The sequence below is a fragment of the Mesocricetus auratus genome, unplaced genomic scaffold, assembly GCF_017639785.1.
Source record: "Mesocricetus auratus isolate SY011 unplaced genomic scaffold, BCM_Maur_2.0 Super-Scaffold_4256, whole genome shotgun sequence".
In the NCBI taxonomy this organism is placed as follows: Eukaryota; Metazoa; Chordata; class Mammalia; order Rodentia; family Cricetidae; genus Mesocricetus; species Mesocricetus auratus.
This window is the reverse complement of record NW_024429182.1, coordinates 57,898,329-57,921,617: the sequence shown is the minus strand read 5'-3', so window position 1 is coordinate 57,921,617 and position 23,289 is coordinate 57,898,329. Positions and strand designations below refer to the sequence as shown.

Genomic DNA, 23,289 nt, shown 5'->3' with positions numbered 1-23,289 from the left:
TGGGGTCTATTCTGGAGCACTGTTCACAGCTTCTAGGAGCCAGCAGTAGACCAGGTTAGCGCTGAGTGTATTTGCTGTGTCAGCAAACTCTTGTGTCCACCCTGCTGTCCCCCAGCAGTCAGCCAGGCCCAGGAACTTGAATGAGGCCCACTGAGGCATATGTACTTTGTCCTACTTGCTCTCAGTTCTACACTGAACTTGGGTCTAGCCTCCTGATCCTAGTCACTGGGCCAGCATTCAGAACCACCTTGTCCTGAATACAAATAGTGGCATACTTAACCCCATAGGGAGGCCTGTGTGTTTTATACATGATATCACCTGTGTCCATGGGCCAGGGGGCTATGCCAGCAGCACCTCCTCACATTCCATCCTGTCCCGATTCAGCACAGGTGACCACCTCAAAAATCTGCAGATGGAGCACCTGAGGCCCTTGTTGCCAGGAGGGAACCAGGTTCTTTCCAGAACCCCCGTGCCACCACTTATTCTCTAGGATAACTCCCAGAAGCACACCCAAACAAGGAACTCAGGCTGGTGAGTTGTTTGTTTTGTTTTGAATTTCTGAGACAGGGTTTCTATGTGTAACATAACAGCACTGGCTGTCTTAGAACTTGCTCTGTAGACTAGGCTGGCCTCAAACACACAGAGCTCTGCCTGCCTCTGCTCCCCAAGTGCTAGGACTAAAGGTGTGTGCCACCACTGCCCGGCTATTAAAGATGCTCTCCCAGTGACAGGGACTGGGAGGTTGGGGAGGCACCCAACCAAGCTGTCACTTCAGAGAAAGGCTCTGCTCAGCCAGGTCAGCAGGGACATAGTTTGTTCATTTGTAGATCACAGCAAGAGCCCATCCCAGCCAGCCCTTGGCTTCAGGACCATTCAGGGGAGGAGTTCTAGGCACTGCCAGCTCAGCATGTGGGAGCGAAGTCCCCTAAGAAAGTTCCTCCCCATCTCCCACATCACCGTTACCAGACACGAAACACTACGGCTGTGTGTAGTTCACTTTGTCCTTTGGGCTTCTCTGTAACCCCTGCATCTCACCAGTGTTGTCCACCACTGTCCTTCTGACATGCTGTCTCCCTGTACCTCCTCTGCCTGGCCCCATTTTTCAGCTCATTATTCAGTCTTGACCAACTTAAATAAGGGCATCTGGTCATGAAGAAGATCACCCTAAGGCTTGGTTTTTACCTCTCAATATTCAACTCAGTTCTTACCATTGTTGTGAGCTTTTAGTAGTCTGATGATTTTTGCTTGGTTGCAATGTTTTTTATCCTGTTTTTAAAATCTTAAGAAAAAACAACAACCCCTCTCCCCCCAAAACCCAGCATACATTCTTTGGCAAGGATTCCAAAGCATTGCTGCTTCTGATCCCAGCTGATAGACTGCTTCTCGGTGCTCCTAACCTTCCACTGCCCTGGCATACAATCAGTGTTGGATACTAGTGGACCTACATCAACTCCTGCTTTCCGGAAGGAACGCTCTTTTATTTCTATGCACCCGGACAGATTCTGGACAACATGATTATGGACCACGACCCAAGACAGCAGGAAGAAACTAAATCATGAATTCCTATTGTTTATCTCTTGCCTTCTTGTCCCTGTTACGTCAGCTTTTCACTAGCTTGACCTGGGGATGAGGATCTTACTCTTCTAACACCCTAGCGAGACAACAGTCCCATTCTTGAGCCAAGGCCCTGTCCTGGCTGAGGACTGCTATCAAACACCTTGCACCTGGGGCTTCAGATCTGTGTCCATCCACACATGCCCAGCACTGTGCCTCATCTCCAGGAAAAGCAGCAGAGGCCAAACCCTCCTGACCTGCTGAAATGTAATGCAATTTTCACTCTACCCTGAGGGTAACCCCCACTTTCTGATGAGCACTTAGGGAAGTGTCATTTGTCATAGAAAAGCTTTTGAGAATAAATGTCCCTTATCAGCATCATGTCTAGTGCTGACACAAACTTCTGTCAGCTGTTTGGACCACACTTTGCAGAGTACTGTTTTCAGGGTGATGCTCACTCCCAGGGTGGCCTTCCCCAGGGTGCTCACTACTAGGGTGCCTTCCCCATCTACTTACCTACTTCAAAGAGTACAGTCAGAAGAGGTCATACCAGCTTCTGCCTCAGCACATAACTTAGTTATAATGAAGCAAACATCCAATATGACCATGACCTCTCTACCTGGCCCTGTGTGAAGAGGGGCAGGTAAGCTGTGGGCAAGTAAGTTTAAAGACAGCTTGAGAAGAATACTACATGGGGATTGATGACCATGTGGGGAGACACAATGGGCCCTTTGAGAAATGGTGAGTACCCAGTATGGCCTGGAAAAGAAAGGTTAGAAGTACAATAAAGTCAGGATGTAATACTGCAATTGCCAGTAACACAACCAAAGCACTTGCCTGCTGCCACCCCTGCAGATCCCTGCTTCTCACTGGAAACACCCATACTGAATGCCTCAGGCTTGTCTTCCCAATCATCTTCAGTGCTGCTCCGCACAACCCTGGAGTGGCTCATGAACAAGGGGTTTATTGGTTCCCTGTACTGGTACATTGTGGGCTTTGTTTAAAAAAAAAAAGACAAAACAAAAAAACACTCTGGAACAAAATGGTAAACATTTCCTTAGAGGACTTTATTTTTCTATTTTATATAGACCACTTATTAAATTAGAAGGCTGAAAAGTAAAAAATATATCATATAATCAAAGAAAAATCTGGACCTGGACCCCATCCCCAAGACAACCACAGACAGAGTTCTGAGAACCATTCCCACCAACCTCCAGAACGTGTATCAGATTGACACCAATATCTGTAAAGAGTGACCTGGGAGGGAGAGGCAGAACCCAGTCACACAACACTTCTCTCAAATGGGTAGGTGTCATTCACATGGTGAGATGAAACAGTGGCCACGTCAGACCACAAACGTGCAGCAGGTTACAACTTCAGCCAACCAGCATGTCCAGAGAAGAAATGAGCCTGGGCCGTACCCAGACACATACCCACCCTACAGCTGGCTTGAGGGCAGGTGCTCCAGTGATCACCTTGTGATCAAACTTGGCAAGAGCAGCAATGACACCCAGTGAAAGTCTAGACCCCACCCAGAAGCCTGTCTACATCTGTGACAGACTCTGCCTTTGAGTTACTCCTTCCAGGTGTATCAACTTTTCAAGAAGTCCCCGGATGGGATGGAAGGCTAAACAAGTCGTGCTCTGATGCCTAGGCTCCTAGGCAGGCACTGACAAGCACTGCTTCTTCCCTTGTACTAGATGGGCTCTGACACAGTGAAATTCCAAGACAAGACAGCACAAAACCTAGGAGAGTAGGGGGTCTCACGAGGCCTTATAAAATGTGATCTTTCTTCAATCTATTAAAAAAATAAAATGTTCATGACAAAGGGAAGAGTCTGTGTTCAGCTTAAGTCTTAAATCTGTCTTAACCACCAATCTTCCCCATTTGAGCATGCACAAGTTGGTGAATGCTGCCTCTGAGTGCTCAGGGGTTGGCAGGAAATGGTGCTGCTCCCTCTAGAGCCTCACATGAACGAAGCGGTCCTTGCTCAAGCCATACCTCCTTAAGGCAGAAGCTGATGCACACCTGAGACCTAGAGACAGGTGCTGAGAACCCTGCTCTGCAGCGTCTCAAGGCTGCTGGTGACACTTATGGAGGTCCTGTCCTGCTTACCAAGCACAAGGCCACACAACAGTCTAGAATGGAGACTTCTGTGCCTGGCTGGATTACAGTAAGTGGTTGAATCTATTTAACAAACATTGGTCTTTCTTCTCCATTTTGCAGTTAAAGGGTTTAAAGACCTACAACTAAAGAAAAGTGCTTATTACCACCATCCCATGCCCACCATCACCACATACTGCCTTTGGGCTTACAAAAATAAATACTTAGAAACAATACATTTGACAAAAAGCACCCCCATGGATGACAGACAGAAAGTAGTATATTTTAGCTGACATCAAAGCTTAATCTGTGTTTTTAAAGGGGAAAAGACCAAAACCAAAGCACTAACTTTCTTATTTTAGGTTTTTCAAAAAGTCCCAACTGCTAGAAGTTACTTTCATGCCCATATTGGTGGATCATATGTCCAAGGCTGGGTACAAACTCTTGGAAAAAGAAGAAGCAACTACAATGTAACGCCACAAACATGTGGCAATGCTCGCCAGCTTCTTAATGTACCTATACAGTGCATCAGTTCTAAGAAAGCTTTCAAGGCTCTGAATCTCAGGACTAGGTGTCATCACTCAGTCCCTAAACAGATCTACAGCCAGATCATGGACCCAAAGGTTTGCAACCCAAAATATAATACACAATATCTACTAGACAAGTACAGGCACCTCTACCTCCATGAAGGTTTAATTTAAGCATGGGATTTTTATCACTCAAGCTGAGCTACAGTATGGGTCAACAGAGTCTGCTGCAGGTCAGTAGTGTCACAATGCCTGAATGCCTTTTAGTAGTAAACACATAGTGCCACCTACCCATCTGTCTCCTTCACTTGACTCTGGGCTGTGTGAAGAGGGTCTATCAACAACAACAGCCCCTGGAGTAACTCCCATAGTACTGGTACAAAACAGAAGGAGGAGGAAAGCAACCTCTAGCAGTGAGGGCCAAGGTGGGGCCTGCCCAGCCAAGCACCAGGTCTGGATACCTTCTGTGTTCACGCTGGATTTCTGTGGCTGAGGACAGGTAAGCTAGACAAGAAGTCAGACCTGCTGGATATGGCTGGGAAGCGTATCTTACGGGACCAGGACTAGGTGAGGGCCTGGGTTCACATACGACATCAGAAGGAAGGAGCTTTTAGCTTTAAAATTCTAAAAATAACCTGCAAGTAAGTGCACATGAGCTCAGTGCACCTTCAACAACCATCCCAGTTAGGCAGAATAACTTCATGACATCCACTAACTCGGAAGGATGCTGTACAAACTCTTAATGTCCTGGCAGGGTCAGCTGCTTTCTGTAAGAATGCTTTCCAGAATAGGGTGAGGGAGGGAGATGCAGGTCCCCAAACAACAGGACCACTGGTCTGTGCAGTAACAAGGCTATGCCACCATCACCCAACTAGAGACAAGGAGGGAGTTGTTCCCCACCAACAATGAAGAGGACTGCCTGCCTAGAACCAAAAATCCACATGCATCCCCAAAATAGGTGGGAAAGGGAGGCACAGATGTCCAAGGAAGGGGTATGTGGATGGTCTTTCATTGGAATCTTTTGGGGATGGTGACCCTGGGGAGCCTTGGGTGGGCACGTCCAAGGGTCAGTGGTGTGAAGCCAAGGGCCACAGATGGGTCTAAGACTCTTCACCCATTTGCAGCAAGGAATTGATGGCAGCATCCTTGTTCCCTCTCTGGGCTTCCAGCACAGAGCGGATTACTTCCCTGTCCATGTTGGGAAACATGTCCTGGATAGCCTTGAGATCCTCCTCATTACAGCGGGGCTGAGGAGCCACAGCTGGTGGGGGCATGGCCACAGGTACCATGCCAGGGCTGCAGACAGCAGGCATTCCTGAAAACAAAAGATGAAGTTTGGTTAAAAAAAGAGTGGGGTTAGCTGGGTGTGGTGGTGGTGCATGCCTTTAATTCTAGCACTTGGGAGGTAGTAGGTGAATCTCTATGATCAAGGCCAACCTGGTCTACAGAGTGAGTTCCAGGACAACCAGGGCTACAGAGAAATCCTGTTCCCAAAAACAAAAACAAAAACAAAAACAGTGGGGTCACAAAGCAGCAGTGCCAAAGGGAGAAATAATACACTTGACTTGCCTCAAGGGGAAAGGCTACCTGGAATCTCACTTGAAAACAGACCCAACAAGGATGCCCATGGCAGATAGTCTGGGCCATCTTCCTCACCACTGAGGTCTGCTCTCCTGATGTATTTTCTTTCTGAACAAAAATTCAAGTGGGATCTTTCCAATCAAACATTACAGGGAGCAAAATGAAAATTCGGTAACCATATGTGTTACTTCAAGAACTTAGGAGACTTGTCACAAATATGAGTCTTTACTGAGAATGTGGACAGCAAAGTATTATGCTTACTTCACTCCATACTCCTAAGTCTGCTTATGTCAACATTATAGAATTTACTTTCACAGCCTAGCAAAGACATTACAGTAGCAATGCATGCATTGGTAAGGCAAAGCTACATATAACATTTACATTTCAGAAAGGTTACTAACCTTTCACAATGAATACACACATCAGAAAGTACATGTTTTCAGCAGTCTAAGGGACCAGGGGAGCCAATTCTTTTGCCATGTGGGCAATGGAAGGCTCCATGGCTTTGGGCACCGTGCTAGATGAAGGGGCACAAACTGAGAAACAGGTTTCCTAAGTACCCTCTGGGCCAGGCCTTTACCTTTGTGACTTTGTCCTGACTGACCCAGACAGGCTACAATCACACACCTCACAAGTTGTCATCCTAACACCATTGCTCAGTCTTTCAGTGATAACAAAGAAGGGGATGAAATGCCACCTTCACTGAGGATAGTGGACTAAGACGGCAGCCTGTTCCTAAAAGGACTCAGACAACCTTAACTGGATGGATAGAGAGCCTGTGCACACGCACAGCCACTGCAGCAACACAAGGAGAGGTTCATGACTATAAGCAGCCCGGGCAACTCCTTGTGAGTTCTGCCCAGATTGTTCCAACATTTTTTCAGGCTAGCTGGGTACAGGGAAGAGAGGACTGGGAACTGCTGTAAAACCTACAGACCAACTGCATGGGTCAGCATAAGAGAGCAGTCTATAGTCATTTGCTCTCATAAACCAGCTCCTTGGGGAGGTCAGTGCATACAAAGAAGTAAAAGTGGCCCTGGTGTCTTCATCCTCCAGAGTGGACATCATAGTACCAATCCAAGTTTGACCTATCACCATGACTAAGTGTAGACTAACTTCTCAAAACTTCCTTGAATTTGTGAGAGCGGATGTAGGGTGACCAGTCAACTTTGTGAGCAAAAGATGGACAGGAGCCCTGCAATCTTGGGCCCTAAACAAGGTCTTCTCAGGTTCAAGTGGGTACAGGGAGGAGCCATACAGATGGAAATGAACCCATAGCCCACTCTAAAGCACCATGTTCAATAAAGGCGACTCAATGACATCATCTTGTGATAATGACAAAATCCTTCCTCTTTATAAACGGACACAAACTGATGGCATAGGACCAATTCATTTCTAATAGCAGGACACTTAGCACACACTATGGAGACAGTGAGCAGGCACAATTCAGTTAAACAAGAGTCTCTTCACCAATAGAATGCCACAAGGAAAAAACACAAGCAAGGGAGTTTTCATTCAAGAACTGGTACCACAGCATGGCAGCACAGACAGCCTGGGTCCCACAATGGTTCCACCACAACAGCTCAGAACCAACAACCAAAGGTCCCTGAGGCTTCAACTTCTGACTACATGGGCTCAGGAGCAGGCTGCATACCAAGGGACATTTCTAAGTGCACAAACTAGAGGATTTATACAGCTTGGCAAAGCAGCTGTGATCTTGAATCCAGAAGCGCAGACATAGAGAACAGGGGCTACATTTCCTGATATGCAAAGGCAGATGGCACTTACTGGCTATCCACTGCTCCCTGGGCATACGGCGGGGATGGACCAATGGACAGTGAGAACAGGTTAACTTGTGAGCCTCCTCATTCCCATTCTATCTCTAACAGACTTATTTCACCCACTGTCAGTGGCTTGTGTGCAGCCCTTTTGTCATACATGGTCTGCATATGTGTACCTAGCACCCTGAACAGTGAAGCATGAGTCTTTCCCAAGAGAACAAACTCTGCAGGTTAGCTATGGAGCTAATATGAAGCAAGAAGCATCATGTGACTTGACCTTACATTTGAGAAGCCAGAGAGCAACCAACAGTAAATAAGAATACACTGGGTGAACTGCTGCTCCTGCTTCTGTGTCCTGAGATACACTGAAAGCAACCACACAGACCAGATGGCAGCCCCTGTCAGTCTCTACATAGGACACCCCAAGCATCTGACAGGATGGCTCTGTCATCACAAACATAGGAATTATAAGAACCAAAGTTGGGTATCAAGTTTCAACGAAGCAGTATGCTTATTAACCCTACCAATGATTAAGATAAACATAATACAAGAAACAATTCAAGAAATTTTCTAGAACTGATTCTCCATTAGTGGAAGCCAGGGTTCAGGGAGAAGTGGCTAATTCTAGGGCAGAGGAAGGAAGGAAATATACAAGACAGCCAGAGGTTTCCTGTGTTGAAGCCAGGAAGTTCACAGAGCATGCGAGACATCAAAAAGCACACAATTCAGGAGAAGGGCTGGCCAATCTGGGGTCACTGAGTGACAAAATAATATAGTAACAAACTATAACTCAGAAAACAAAACAAACCTCAAGCCCACACTGCTACAGCTATCAGTGGACAGCTGAGTCTGACAAAAGACAGGCAGCGACTGCGACCTTGAATAAAAGACTTGAGCAGATATGAAGATGTTCTCAAGAGACTGAAAGGGCATACTGTCACTTCACCAAACACTAAGGTGTGAGCAGCAGTAAAGAGAGCAGCTTCCTAAGCAGTATCTGGGTACAGCTGGTCAGGTGGTAAACAAGGAAGACAAATAACTGTAGGGCCTGTCACAGTTCTGGGAAGACCTCCACTAGCCCCATAGCCTGAGCTCCTTCTTATAACAAGAGAGGATGAACCTGGCTGCAGTCCCAGAGCAGGTTCCCCTTGGGAAGTGTCCTCACTTCGAGGAAGCATGCTTACATGGGGACAGAGCAGACATCAGAGGCTGTCTCCAAAGGAAAAATATCCTTTTATTTCCGGGGTAGCTATTCTGTCAGTAGGAGACTGTTCCTAACTTTCAAATGTACATCAAAAGCAAGGATTAAAGTATATTTATAGAGGAGCTTTCCCTAACACACACATTCTAGAGGTATAACAGAATGAAGGACAGGAGCCAAGCAAGAGTAAACGGGTCAGCAACTTTTATTTTTTTGTTTAGAAGTAGTTCTGGTATTAGCAACTGGACAGAAGTTTGTCTCTGTTGCCTCCCTACCCATCTGCCACCACCCAAAGATATATGGTCAAGTCCAACCCTGGTGCCTACAGATGGGCCTTACTTGGAAAGAGGGTACCCTTGTTAGGATGAGACCATGAAGGAGCAGAAGACCCCTTGTCCTGTGACCAGAGAGGATAGAAACACACAAAGATACTGGGAGATGATGAAAACAGACTGCAGAGATATGTCCAGAAACATAGTAACTTCAAGAGCTGGAAAAGGTAAGAAGGGCCCTCTCTGGAGTCCTCAGAGCGGGGTTGTGGCCCTTGTTTTGGGCTTAAGGCCTCAGAAACTGGGGGAACAGATTTCTGTTGCATGTTCCCACCTGTGACCTTTTGCCTCTGCTACAATCGAGTACCCTTTGTGCTCACTGCATCCCACTTATTTCTCCCTCCTCAGACCTCCAACTCATGACAACTCAATGACAAATTCTGTGCATACACTGATGCATTGTTCAATCAGAGCATCAATGGGAGTGCAGTTCAAAAAGAAACCCGGGAGCCACTTTGGGAACCCAACCTCAGACCCCAGGATCCAGGCACGGAACTGGACAGATCTGGACTCCAGAGAGCACACATCCTGAGACCCCATTCTCGGATTTCTAAGGCTCTCTCTTCTTGAACAACCACACTCTTTTAAGGTCCTGGGTTCATGGCCCATTTAACTAGTTTGCCCTCTACTTCAGGCTGTATATTGTGGTCTCTGCTGGACTGGTGACAACGTCCTCCATTCAAATACTGCAGAGGCCTGGAGGCCTATGGACTTAACCCTCCTTCTCCTTTGCAGAGTGTTCCTCTTAGTTCCTGAAGGCAGATTTGTCTCAGGCAGAAGGCCTAAGCTCTGTCAGGACTGTTTTCAGGCTATGTGTGGGTGGATATCATTCCCAGGTCCTGTACTATCTTCCCTAGCTCAGCTGGCATAGGGGCTGAAAGGTTAATAAGTCACTCCATTCTTGCTGTGTGGGACCCTCAGACCCCACACTGCTGAGCCACAGCTTCTCTGTGCTGTCCCAGCTTAGGGACAACACCCACCCTGATCACTAACAACCAGTCATGTGGATCAGGCCCCACCCAGGAGCTTATACTATCTCTTGTCCTACAGACGCCTACTGCATTAGCCTTTGATCTCCTTGGGGTAACAGGACTACCACAGTCTGCTTGGATTCCAGTTCCCTGGATCCTGGCAGAGAATGGGGGGACTGCTGGCCCTGGGGTCTACTTTCAGAGCTACAGTCTTTCCCATTGGCTGAAGCCAGGAAGCAGGTATGGTCTCACCTGGCTTGCCCTTTTCTAATGGGAGGGCCAATTGGACAAAAGGCACTGTGAAGGCCACAGGAAGATTGGAAAATGAAAAATAAATAAAAATAAAAAAGTAAATATATAAAAGCCACATCTTGACTTTATGACCCAAGAAGATATTAATTTACATGGGTATTTTCAGTACAAGTCATGTTTTTTTAAGATGCAGTATGCCTTGCTTAACAGGAACCAGGTTTTCTCATTCCAGTGACCTATATATGAAAATGTACACAGACCACATTTCTACCCCTCTAAAAACTTCAACTCACCTCGCATGTGTTGGCAACTAAGGAAAACACCGTTTCCTATGGATGCATAAATAATTCCAGTATGACCCTGGAGTCAGTTTTAGAAGACTCCTCATTTGCAGTAGCCATCTTCAAACAATTCAAGCTTCATAGGGATACTGAGCCCTCCCTCCTCCCATCCTACTCTGTCTCAGGATTGCCTACCAAGGCAGCAGCACACACCTGCAATGGGCACATAGCCGACACCCTGCTGGTACACAGTTGGCATCAGGACCACAGGCTGAGGTGGCATCATCATGGCAGCTGGGAGGGACTACAACAACAAAGAAAAACATGGGGTCAAAGAGGACCACATCATATGTAAATCTTGTTATTTCCAGTCTCACAATATAATCCTAGCCAAAGCCCGGCCATTAATACCCAAGAACATAGAGTTCTCAGCAAGAATGTAGTGTGGCCACAGGTTCCACCTGCACCCACACTCCAGCACACTACCTTCCCTGGGTTAGAAGACTTGGGCTAAGACATACTGTAGACTCAGAGCTACAGCTACTGAAATGTGACCTAGAATAGGACAGGGCTAGGGAGACAGTTCAGTTAGAAAAGTGTTTGGTGTACAAACATGAGAACTTGAGTTTAATCCTTAGCACCCATATAAAAAGTCAGTTTGGGTGGCATGTTTCTATAATTCCAGGGCTAGGGAAACAGACAGGAAGATGCCGGAAATAAATGAGCTCCAGTTTCAGTGATAACAAAAGTTAGGGTATCAACCACTGGCCTCACATGAGCTGCCACCCCCACCACTCTTCACACAAAGCTCACTTCAGGGTCTGTTTTGGAGACAGCATCAGTATCAGTAGCTTCTCACAGAAATACTGTTTGGTTTTGTTTAAATTTACTTATTTACTGTGTCTTGGTGTTTTGCCTGCATGTATGTATGTGCATCCTGTGTGCCTGGTGCCAGGGAAGGCTAGCTTAATTAGAGCATCAGATCCCCTGGAACTGGAGTTATAGCTGGTTGTGAGCCACCATTCGGGTGTTGGGAATCAAACCTGGGATGTTTCACAAGAACAGCTAGTGCTCTTTCCTGTTGAGTCACCTCTCCAGCCGCAGCTCAAATAATCTTGAACTGAAGGTGAACAAGTACAAAATGGACCTTTGCTACATAAACTGCCTATTAAAGACAGGTAATACTAGCCAGACGGTGGTGGTGTGCACCTTTAGTCCCAGCACTTGGGAGGCAGAGGCAGGTGGATCTCTGTAAGTTTGAAGCCAGCCTGGTCTACAGAGCGAATTCCAGGACAGCCAGGGCTGTTACAAAGAGAAACCCTGTCTCAAAAAACAAAAAGAAAACCCAAAAAACAAAAACAAAACAAAAAAAGCCCTAAACACCAGAAGAAGAGACATGAGAAAGGTCAAACTGAGGAGGATTGTGCACAGGATGCTTAATACTCCCATGTTCTCACAGGCTCAGTAGCAACCAAAAAGAAAAGGCCTGGAAGACACAAAGGAGACAGAGGAAGTCCAGACCCCAGCCCTGCCTCCCCCGACTCCCCAAGGTTCAGGGCCATCACTCCCTCAGAGAGGTGCCACAATCTCTTTGTGTGTGGCCTCTCCAGACAGTGGACTCACCGTGTAGGACATGACCAGGTTGATCATGCCCTCCTTGTCATCACCCTGCCTCCCACTCAGGCTGTACCACTCATCTTCCACTTGGCCTTGCTTCAGGGACTCAGGGATGGTGATGTGGGTCCAAGCTATGCGGTCGTCCATGGAGAAGGCCCTCTGAGGAAGACAAGAGTGAAGTGACTTCATCACAGCCCACAATGACACATGTTATAGAGACCAGCTTTCCCTATGACTTTAACTCCACCTGAGCTGCCATTCTTCAATCTTTTTGGCAAGACAGGGTTCTTCCTCACTCCTCCAGCTTCCTTCAAGGAGCTTCCCATTAACCCACAATCCCAGACCTCCATGGATCATCCATAACCTGACTACCACTTCTGTACCTTCTGAGTAACCACCATAAGGTCAGGTCAAAGGACAGGAAAGCATCTCTGAGCTGTCATCCAGGCTCAGGGACGGACACTGCCTCCCTAGTCCTTGTGAGACTAGACATAAGCTGCAAGTTTCAAGCCAAGCAGGTACAGAAGAGGCAAGAGCTCCAACCCACTATCTATAGCCCCAAACCTCCTTCTCATATGCTCCTACTATTCTGAGGACACAGAAGGAGAAAGAGACAAAACACAAACAAAACCAGGAAGAGGCAACGGGACATTACAAAGGGGAGGCTGCATCCTCCTGGCCGGGCTGCCCATGCCCAACTCCTGTCTGGTCCACACTGCTCTCATTCTCTTCCCACTGCCCTTGCACTGGTTTAAGGAGGCAGGTCTACACATGCTCTCTAGAATTAAGCTACAGGAGACACCTTCAGTCACTTGAGCTTCCTGACTGCCCTCAAAAAGCTGCACATCTAATTGTTGGTATGATCATGGGACATTGCTGGCAGAGCCTGTGATTCATGCCTGCAAGAACAGTGTTCCCACCACTAGTGGAGCCTGATTCGCTTGAAATTTTACCTATCTAGGAACAGTTATTTTCACACTCTGCCCACACTTGTATCACTGGTGATGATTCCCAATGGGCACTGTCAAAGGAGCTGAGAGAAAAAAGCTGTACCTTGTCATTCAGCCACTAAATGCCAGGTGTCCAGGCAGGTCACACCCTGTCCCCCAGCCACTAAATGCTAGGTACACAGGCCTGAGCAGCAGTCATGCAGTCTCATAACTGCTAGGCACACTGCAGCACACCCAATCTATCAAATCCCAAACTTGGCCAATCTGTGACACTGGGGCATCCCTCACCTCATCGAAGATCTCAAGGTAGAACGAGTCCACACCTGGGGGCACCGTGCACTGGATGACCTTGTTCCAGCGAGGGTTCTTGGCACCATTATGTGCTGTGGGAGTTTCATAAACAGCATAGCCCAGACGCAGACGACAATAAGGGTCCATGCGAGTCATGCCATAATTCTTTGCCAATTTTGCCTGAAATGACAAGTTTAGAAAAATGAGGCATCCACCAGTAAAGAGGAAGGCAAGTCCTTACCTAAACTGCTTACCTCACAGGTATTTCCCAGTACATGAAAAAACAGCCTTTGAGTTCACCTAACCTTATCAGTAACTGGCTCCTGAACATGGTGCCAGTCAGTGCTGAACTCACATAACTCCAGGAAGCTGGCCACACCTGGCAGTGGGCAACTTAGACAAGATCTCTAATCTTAACTGTGCACTGGCTGTGCACATCCTAGGCCTCACAATGGAGCTTAGGTTGAGCAGGAACCATAGTTTACAGGAAAGTTGCACAACCCAGTTGCTACAAAGGGGTTAGAGAAACCATCCTCATGGAGGACACTACCCAGCATGGACCAATAGTGATTCTAAGTATCTTAGGCAGATCCCCTGGGAAACTAACAGGGATCTTTTGATTTTTCAGGGAAATTTTCAGGAGTAACTAGAATCAGCAAAGTTCTACTTATCCACATGGTAAATGAGTTGCAAAGGCTGAAATCCTCATTGCCATGCTCAAGAACAGCCTACTCCCTCTATTCCTCGGCCCCATCAGTCTTCAACAGGAATCTGAGACCCACCTGTACTACAGTAATGCTGAGGCGGCCCACAGTGCCAACTGCTCCTCCATACTGCAGCTGCTGGGCTGCCTGGGCATCCAGCTGGATCTGCTGCTGTTGCTGTGTGGGCGTTATACGGAGGAAGTCCTGGGGGAGTTCACCAATGTACACCTTCCAGCAAAGATTAAAAAAAAAAGAGTAGAGTAAAAACACATAGCCAAGCAGTCTCACAGTACTATCCTACTTCCCTTGGACCAGTGTTCACTCAGACCCAGTCCAGCTTACCCTCCCCTCACCAAGGCCTAGAGAGTGCTTGGCCTGCTTTTTCATCCATAAGATTTTCCAGCCTGCCTTCATTTGAGCTTGTTTCTCCTGAAGATGCACACCTTCATTGGAAAGTTTAGAACATGTCTCAGTCACTGAAAGGCTGGTTAACAGGGCTGGAGGGAGACCAGATGGGTCCTGAGAAAATACAATTTTTCAAGAAAAATAGGACCAAAACAATACAGAGAAACCCTGTCTCGTAAAACCAAAAAAAAAAAAAAAAAAAAAAAAAAAAAAGAAAAAAAGAAAAGAAAAATAGGAGAGGAAAGGTTATCTAAAACTCCTAATAGTGGCCCTGGATAAGGTTCATATTCTGGAGATGACCATAGAAACCTACCACAGAGGGAGACCACAGGAATACATGCTGAACCAGGGCTTCCCAGAAAGAAAACACGAGTTGGAAATGGCATACCTGCCTGGGGCCCAAGATGGGAGGGCCAAGGACCAGTGAGGGCAGCCATGGGAGCAAGCATCTATAGCTTCAACCAGGGAGACCCAACAGAAGGCAGAACTGCTTGTTGCCCAGTGGGTACAGGTCTGAGGGTTACATAGAAGAAATGCTCACAATTGAACAACAGCTGATGAAGCTCTGCAGGCTGAAAGCCCACTGAAGGAAGGGCCTGAGCACCAAACCACCAGACCACCCAGGTGCCTGAGGTGGTCCCACTATGCACAGATCTCCAGCACATACATTTTCAAAGAAGTACCAATGTGATGAATGTGAGCTGTAACAAAGTGAATTTTCTGAGAGCTGCTGGGTAACCAGGTTCTGTGGCCCTGACTGCCTCCACTGCACACACTACTGGCTATTCCACCTAGCTGTGGGCTCCCACTGATATGCATCACATAGACTTCCAGTTTCTGCAAGTTTTTCAGCTCACAGCACCTGTCTTTGAGGGGTCTGGCTGCTCTTTTCAAAGGTCCCTGAAAAAGGCCTGTATGATGGCTCACTCCTGCAATCCCAGTACTTAAGAGACTGAGGCAGGGGAGTATTGTGAGTTCAAAGCCAATCTGGGCTATATAGTGAGTTCCAGGACAGCTTGGGCTATATACCAAGACCCTGTGTCAAAAATAAATAAATAAAGCAAAAGTGCCTGGATCCCTGAGTCTGGCTCTTACCAATTCCCCATTTCTGTGTTTCCAGAAAATACAGACTAGTCAGAAGTTTGGAACCAACCAAGGATATAGTCCAGAGTTCTCTGTGAGCCACCCCTGACCCCTGAACAGTTGGTCTGATGATGTTCCCACTGCTCTCCTCTAACTTGAGAAAAAATAAAACAAAACAAAAAACACACTGTCAGGTAAGAGGCATAGTCTGTGAGGGGTAACTACTCAGCAACATGCCCTCTGCACCTCTGGGGTCACTCAGTTCAGAGCCAGGCTCTCACAGGCAGAGTCTTCCTGGAAAGTAGCTGTGGCCAGTGACACCCTCTCTTAACAGGAGAGACAGAGTTCCCAAAGCCTCTCTGGGACGGACAGCCTTTTCCAAGGCACATCATAGAGACTTCCAGAGAGTCCAGTGAGAGTCAAGAAAGGGATATGGCACAAGAAGCCAAGAACCAGGAAACACTGGGTTCCTCCAGAGGGATTTCTGGCTCACACCTGTGCTAGCTGCAGTGAATTTAGAGAGTGCACCTCCAAGATACATAACCAGCTTTATCTATGCATCATCATAAATGGGTGATTAGCAAAACCAGACTTTCTTCAGCCAGGTTCTTGGGATTAACCTACATAGGTCAAGTTCTCACGAGTCATAGGAACAACTACCAATTGTATCTCATGTATTGCAGCTTTAGGGCCATAGCAGGGCACACCTGTTGTCTTCTAGGGATATACTCAGGAGGGCAGACAGGCCAGTAGGTATTACAGTGATAGGTCAGGATACAGGCAGTCATGGGAGCAGCTTCAAACGTGGAGGTCAGGAAAGGCCATGTGGAGCAAGTCAGAGCTGTTTTTTAATTGTTTCTTATCTGTCCCCTTCTTGGGACTGAGACCTTCTGACAATGAGATTTCATATTATATTCTTCCAAGCTTTCATTAAAGAGAAAGAGACTAATGGGGTGGGGGATGGTTAAGATAAAATGTGGCTAGAGGTATAGCTCTGTGGTAGAGCACTTGCCAAGCATGCACAATGCACTAGGTTCAAAGGTTTAATACCTTTGTCCTAAAAAGATCAAATTCAAATGTGCTATTTTCAATAAAGATTTAATCTTAAAATTGTAAGTAAAAAGGAAAATTTTAACAATGTGAGTTTAACTGTGTTATTAAAGAGTAGAAGAATGAGCTTATGGTAGAGAATGCTAACTCACCCTGCCTTAGCCAGGTGAGCCATCATTCAAGCAAGGGATGTGAAAACACCACTCCGAATAACGTACCTCCTCCAAAAAAAACCAAGGGCAGCCTGAGAGATGGCCAAAGGCAAGGCATGGTACTAGGAGGTGCCAACAACAGGGAAGGGAAAAAGATGAATCTGGAGCCAGTTTCATGGTGGTGACAATGGTTTGTGGCAATCACAGAGGAAAAGTAGAGTAATAAAAGGGAGAACTTTTTTTCTATAGAATTTCCTTAAATGTAAAACTATTCAATTCACAAATTGAGTAGAAAAAAATTTGTCTGAACCCAAAGAGGGAACAGGAAGGGATGGGAAAGACTTCAGCCCAAACCAGACAAGAAACAATCTGGTTATACAACCAATACTTGCTGTCCTGGGAAGGAAAAGATAAGCCTGCCTGTTGCTGCAGGCCCCTGATGATTTTTCTAAATAAAGACACCTCATGCTACCCCTAAAGAAAGCCACCACTTAGCACAGTGAGGAATGCTTCAAGAGTAAAGGGTGAATAGACATTGGTGCAAATTATATAAAAGTCAATGACCACACAGGAAAATACCACCAATAAACAGCTATTTTTAGTAAAGTTTTAAAATACAGAGGTCTAGTGCTCGATTCGGCAGCACATATACTAAAATACAGAGGTCTAATCATAAGATGTACTTTTGCCATATATTGGTGGAGGAAATGTTTGGTATATTTTTATCATGGCTTAAAGACTTAGGAATATTAAATGATGAATTCTGTTAACAGACTCACAATGGATCTTTCTATAGTTTTACTTAAATGGAGTCCAATACTAACAAATGGCTTTAAACATGTAGGTTAAACAATTTCACTTCCAGGCACCAGACCCACGGAAAAGCTGCAGGAGTGTAAAGCTAGGTATGCTCACTCCTTGTGGCCTGGGAAAAAATAAAGAACCACCAAGTAATGTCTGACTTCCCTAGCCAGAAGCATCTGTGTGCCCCAGACTCATAGCCCTCAAAAAGAACATGGTATTTCTGTGTCCCTTAAAGAATGCAAGGAACCCCCAGGACCCTGTCCAAAAGGAGGAGCTGGCAGGCAGAGCACACTGGACTTTACCCTTGGCTCTGTGTAGCACTAATCTAGTGAATGAGGGCATACATGATACCCAATCCTTGCATCTGAGGCACACAGCCTATGGGATGGACTGAGAAACAAGTTGTCTCCCCTAGGGTTATCCAAAGGCTTTTGGTCTGCCCAGCATGAACGACCTGTGCTAGCATATCTGGGACAATGTAGGAAAAGGCAAGAAGCTACTAGAGCTCAGGGGGAAAAAAAAGATAGACAAGGACACAGTTACTTCAATGGGTGAGTGTCCACATGCGTGTGTGACTTGCATGTGTATGTGCATATGTGTGAGGCAATGGCACCAGCAAGCCTAGAGGGAGCAAGGGAGAATTCTAAAGATGCACCAGCTTATAGTTTAGAGCATCTGTGGCAGAGGTGATCTATTGCCTGGTGCCAAGGCCAGGAGAGCCTTCCAGAGCCAGAGATCATATGTACAAGAGTAGCTGATGCTGTGTCTCCCCAGACACTATAGTCAGCCCCAATCCCTGCCTTCAACAGGTACACTGCAACTGCACAGCCCACCTGTACCCAGCTCCTGTCTCGCTGGTGTCAAAGCAAAAATGGTATCCAAAAAGGATTTGATTACAGAAATAAAAAATAGCTCATAAGGACTTAGTAGCTCACTAGTTCATGGTATTTCCCAAAGGCTGGGTCTGGTGTACTCTCCAAGTATAAACTTGGCACATCCTCACAAGTCCTGACAACAGTTCTATAAACAGTAACCAGCTCTCAGTCAGAACTGAAACTGCACTTAAAGGCATTCAGTGATTTTCACTGAAAATCAAAGAATGGAAGAGAAGTAAAATAGTGACTGGGATGACAGCAGGACAGACTTACAGTGACCTGAAAAGCTACTGCCCACTGCAACTCTTCACAGAGCCCCCAGGAGCTACAGTGAAGGAATCTAAGATTCTTACTTGAAAGTAAGGCAAAGGGATTGTGACAACAGACAAAGAGGATTGAGAAGAAATGACATCTCAGATCTGAACAAGCATTGACTACATAAAAGCACTGCTGCTCAAAGGCACAACAGCACGAGGTGACCACCTGGGCACCACCAGCTATGGTCTTTGCAGAGACTGGAAGAGACAGAGATGCAACCAACTTCAAGTCTGCAATACTGTGTGTTGAAATTCCTGGGGTAACTGCCTAGAAAAAACAAATACACCATACCTTTACCAAACTTTACCAAATTTACTACTGAACTGAATTTTTAAAAATCTATGCTTAGTGAATCAAAGCAATAATAGAAACATGTAAGACAAATAGAAGCCTAAAAGAGTTTAAAACATATAAAGCTATTTAATAGATTCCACTACAAACTTGTACTTCTTAGGTTTGACTTTTAAGGATACAGCTATATGCTGCTGTGGGTAGATCCCTCTTAAATATAAATAATAAAATGTAAAGCCAAAAAATAAATGAAAGAAAGAAAAAAAAAACCCTGTCAAATACTTTCTAAAAGGAATAGTACTATCATACAAAGTAAAAGACAAGAGGCCAGTGGAGGTCACCATCTGGTGGCCACAGCCTGATGCAGGAATGCTAGACTTGTACCCAGGCATAGCCTCACCTCAGAATCCACGTGGGTGCTGGGAATTAAACCTAAGTCCTTTGGAAGAGCAGCCACTGTATTTAACCACTAAAACATCTCTTTAGCCTCAAAAGGGTCATTTTTGAATTTGATCCTATGATCTGCACTTGTTAACTGGATCTGTTGTTAAAGATAAGCTTTTCCCATCAGCCAGAGGTGTCTGGGTTGTCCCTAAACAGTTTCTAAAGTACAGCAAAATAAAGGCTTCTTAATTTCTAGTAATAGAGGAAAGAGTTCATTCTTTTAGGGTGTATGTCAGCTTTCTTTCTGAGTGTTACTGTCTACTGATAGTTTTCAGTCCTCCTGTGTGAGTTAGCAGCCTCCATGCCCATGCAACCTCACAGAGCAGAACCTGAGCAAGAGGATGTGCTCACAGCTGGCCATTAGGCCTGTGTCTCTGGGTCCCTGGGAATGTCTGCTCTAGATTCTGAGTACTATGCCTGGGTACAAGTCTAGCATTCCTGCATTAGGCTATGGCCACCAGATGGTGACCTCCATGGGTACTAAGAATGCACAAGGTATATTTACATATACACAGGCAAAATATTCTTACACATAAAATAATGTTAAAAATTTTTAACTCATCTTTTGTCATCTCTAATCAAGTCACTGGCTCAGGGAAGTACAGTGCTGATGAGGTTCCAGATAAGCATGGGCACTAAGGACCACCTAAATGAGGAAGGGCAGAGCCAGAGCCAATGGCCTTTAGCAAAGTTCTAGTTAGCCATCATCTCAAGCAAGGCAAATTCGCACCTGCTGGACTCCACAGAACACATCTATAAAGGAGGACCTTCAAAATGCCATCCCTACATCTGGTGCAGCCTCCAGCCAGCAAGACCTTCTGCATGCATCCCCACAAGAAATAGGGTCCTTAAAGTCATTCACTGTAGGAAAGGAGCAGGTGTGTGGACTGAGTAGCAAAGCAGGTAATTTCAAAATACCAGCATTTTCAAAAGTGAGACTGATATGATAGATTGTAGTGTCCTATGGTGGCTATTAAAAAAAAAAGAACTAAAAACCTAAAATACCAAATGTCAAATGTCCTGGGAAAAACTTTATTCCTTCACAATTATGAGGGTGCTGGCTGTCCTCCTCATACCTGCCCCCCCAAACCCTCAACCAAGAATAGAGAACCCTCCTAGCCCAGATGAGAGTGTCCTCAGCCTTCTATAGCCTCCCAGGACACTGTCTGTCCCCACTCATCAGAGGTGAAGGTCAGCTGTAGAAACAACTGCCCAAGCCTAGTTCAGGTTCCTGGGATGGGCACTCTGAACCATAGCCTAACCCCGTGCTGTGGTTACACAAAGAAGGCTGCCCATAGAACCCAGAACTGACCAAATGCGTACTTTATCTATGTTTGGAAGCCAGCATTCTGTTTATCTTTACAGCTCCACAACCCTGACTATGACATGAATAGTAGAAAAGAACTGCCACACTCTTGTCAGTTCTACTAGACCCTGTCAACTGGCTAAATAAACCTTTACAAATATTAATGAATCCAGAGGTACACGGGTAGATGATTCTAGGTGCAGCAGCCAGTGAAAAGGTGAAACTGAAAAAGGCATGCACTCTGAAAAACAGCACTTACCAGATGAAGTTCAAGACCTTCTAGTCTATAAGAGACCCTGGCCATAACCCATTCACTCTTCCCACACCAAGTCCATACCTTTCTGCTTTCAATGGTTAGGAGCACAGACCTGATGGTGACTGTTATTTTCTGGCTTTATATGGGTCACCATGCATAGCTGTGTCCCTGTGCTCCACTCTTGTGACTCAGTGTCTAATTGCTCTAAATATTGTGGCCACTAACACTACGGTGAAGTCCTGCACATCCCAAGCAAAGTCTGAGATACCTGTCACTGATGACAATTTCTTAGAGCCCAGACACAAGGTTACAAGTCATCAAGAGTGCTCCTAAAAACCATTCAGCTGCCCATGTTTATTTATACACTGTGTGGTCCCTAGAACACTGGGCAAGTAGAGAGATCAAACGTCAGGACTTGACTCCACAGATTCTGCCAGTATGAACATCATCTGTCACTCCCAATTACTCATCACAGTGTAGGTTATTCCAGCTCTGTACACACAGCACCAGTTTCCCTCAGCAACAGGGAAGGATAACTTCTTACTCAATTAATGACAGGCATTGGGCTCACCATCAGATGAATTCAAATGAAGACCAACCACAGAAGTAAGGACACTTTCAGACACACAGTAAGGAAAGGTCCACTCTGCCTGGCCATGTGTCCACTTGACAGGAAATAGGAAAGGGCAAAGTACTGGCTCCCTCCATCTTCTGGCAGCCATTAGCAATCTTCTGTAGTTTGGTGAGGCACAGTGACCATGAAGGATTGATGAATATGAAGGCAACCCCAACTCTGGAAAGCTCCATATCAAGTATGACAGTGGATCAGGAGGTTTGCTTTAAAGCCCTCCAAAAAAAAAGCACCTTGCCTGGGGCTTTCTTCAAAGGCAAAAAATCAGTCATCTACCCCAATGAATGATCTGTTTTACACACACACACACACACACACACACACACACACACACACACACACACCCTTGTCAACACCAAGCTGTCGGCGTGAGGGGCCTGGGAAACCAAAGGCTTTGTAGACACTTTCAATAACTTCTGGGAAGACACAGTGGAGCCATCAGAACTGTGTTCTACTACACACAGTCACTGCTAGCTAACCACAACCGACCCACACCAGTCTCAGAGAGCTACTGAGAGGACATCCACACTAGAGGTAGGAGAGACAGCTAGTATCGTAGGACACAGCATTGTTGGGTTTCCGAGCTTTCTGCCCCCTTCTCCTCATTTACAGATGAACAACTGAGGCTTGGAAAGGTAGCCACTAACTGGGCTCAAAAAGTGCAGGGAGAAGAAGAAACTGACACAACTAAGGACTGACTACAACAAAGTGGGAGCTTTCACCATCTCTGAAACCAAAGTGACCAGGACATCTCTCCTTCTGGGGGACCAGGAGTGTCCGGCCCCACTCCTCTGAGAGATCATGGGAGCCAAGACTATCAGTTTGGGAAATTAACAGGGTCAGGACCACTCTCTATCTGGGGAAGCAAGTGTCAGGGCCCATGTCCATCTGAGAGACCAAGGGGTTGGAACATCTGGAGAAGTAAAGGGTTCGGGGCCCTTTTTCCACCTGGGGAATTAAGGGGAGTCGGGATCCATTCTCAGTCTGGGAAACCAAAGAGGGTGGGGGCCCCTTTCCCATAGGCTGACCAATGGGGTCAGGTTCCTCGGGGTGGAGGACTAAGGGACGCAGGGCCCCTCTGCATCGCGAGGTCCGGGGGTTTCAGGGCCGTGAGCATCCAAGAAACCACCAAGCTCCGTCTTTTTCCACCCGGGAGACCCTCAGGACCAGAGTCGCTACTCCGTATGGGTACCCGAAGGTAGGACCCGCGCAGCTCCGGGACAACCGAGCAACTCGCGAGGGGCTGAGAAGAGGAGCCCGATCTCAGGCTGCGTTGCCCCAGTCCGGCCTTCGCCCAGAGGACTCACCGGCCCGCGCTGCGTGCTGACGGTGGTCGCCATGGTGCTGTGGCGGCCCTGTGCCTCACCGACCGCACAGAGACCCGCCGGGAGAGCTCTTCCGGCCCCACCACAACCTGCGTCGCCGACCGTTGTCCCGCGAGGCAATCTGCGCCTCAGTCAGCTGACAGTCGCCCCGCCCCGCCCCACCCCGACATTCCCAAAGCGCAGCCGCTACGCAACGGGTAGTCCCGC

The 23,289-nt window shown here is 46.6% G+C and overlaps 1 protein-coding gene across 1 annotated transcript; it reads right to left on the bottom strand.

Moving 5' to 3' along the window:
- Nucleotides 1-2,600: 2,600 nt before the first annotated feature.
- On the bottom strand, nucleotides 2,601-23,220 carry LOC101832676 (toll interacting protein). Its single transcript, XM_005064192.4, has 6 exons — nucleotides 23,065-23,220; nucleotides 14,221-14,370; nucleotides 13,436-13,618; nucleotides 12,204-12,356; nucleotides 10,794-10,884; nucleotides 2,601-5,499 (listed from the first exon to the last, which is right to left on the bottom strand). The coding sequence occupies exons 1-6, from the start codon at nucleotides 23,095-23,097 to the stop codon at nucleotides 5,285-5,287; spliced, it is 825 nt and encodes a 274-aa protein (XP_005064249.1). The 5' UTR covers nucleotides 23,098-23,220; the 3' UTR covers nucleotides 2,601-5,284.
- Between the last annotated feature and the right edge of the window lie 69 nt (nucleotides 23,221-23,289).

Excerpts from the sequence above, each read along its gene's own strand:
- LOC101832676 (XM_005064192.4), bottom strand. The coding sequence starts at position 23,097 with ATGGCGACCACCGTCAGCACGCAGCGCGGGCCG. Across the intron at positions 14,371-23,064 it reads TCAGCACGCAGCGCGGGCCG|GTGTACATTGGTGAACTCCC; the intron begins GTGAGTCCTCTG and ends CTTTGCTGGAAG. Across the intron at positions 12,357-13,435 it reads ACCTTGAGATCTTCGATGAG|AGGGCCTTCTCCATGGACGA; the intron begins GTGAGGGATGCC and ends TGTCTTCCTCAG.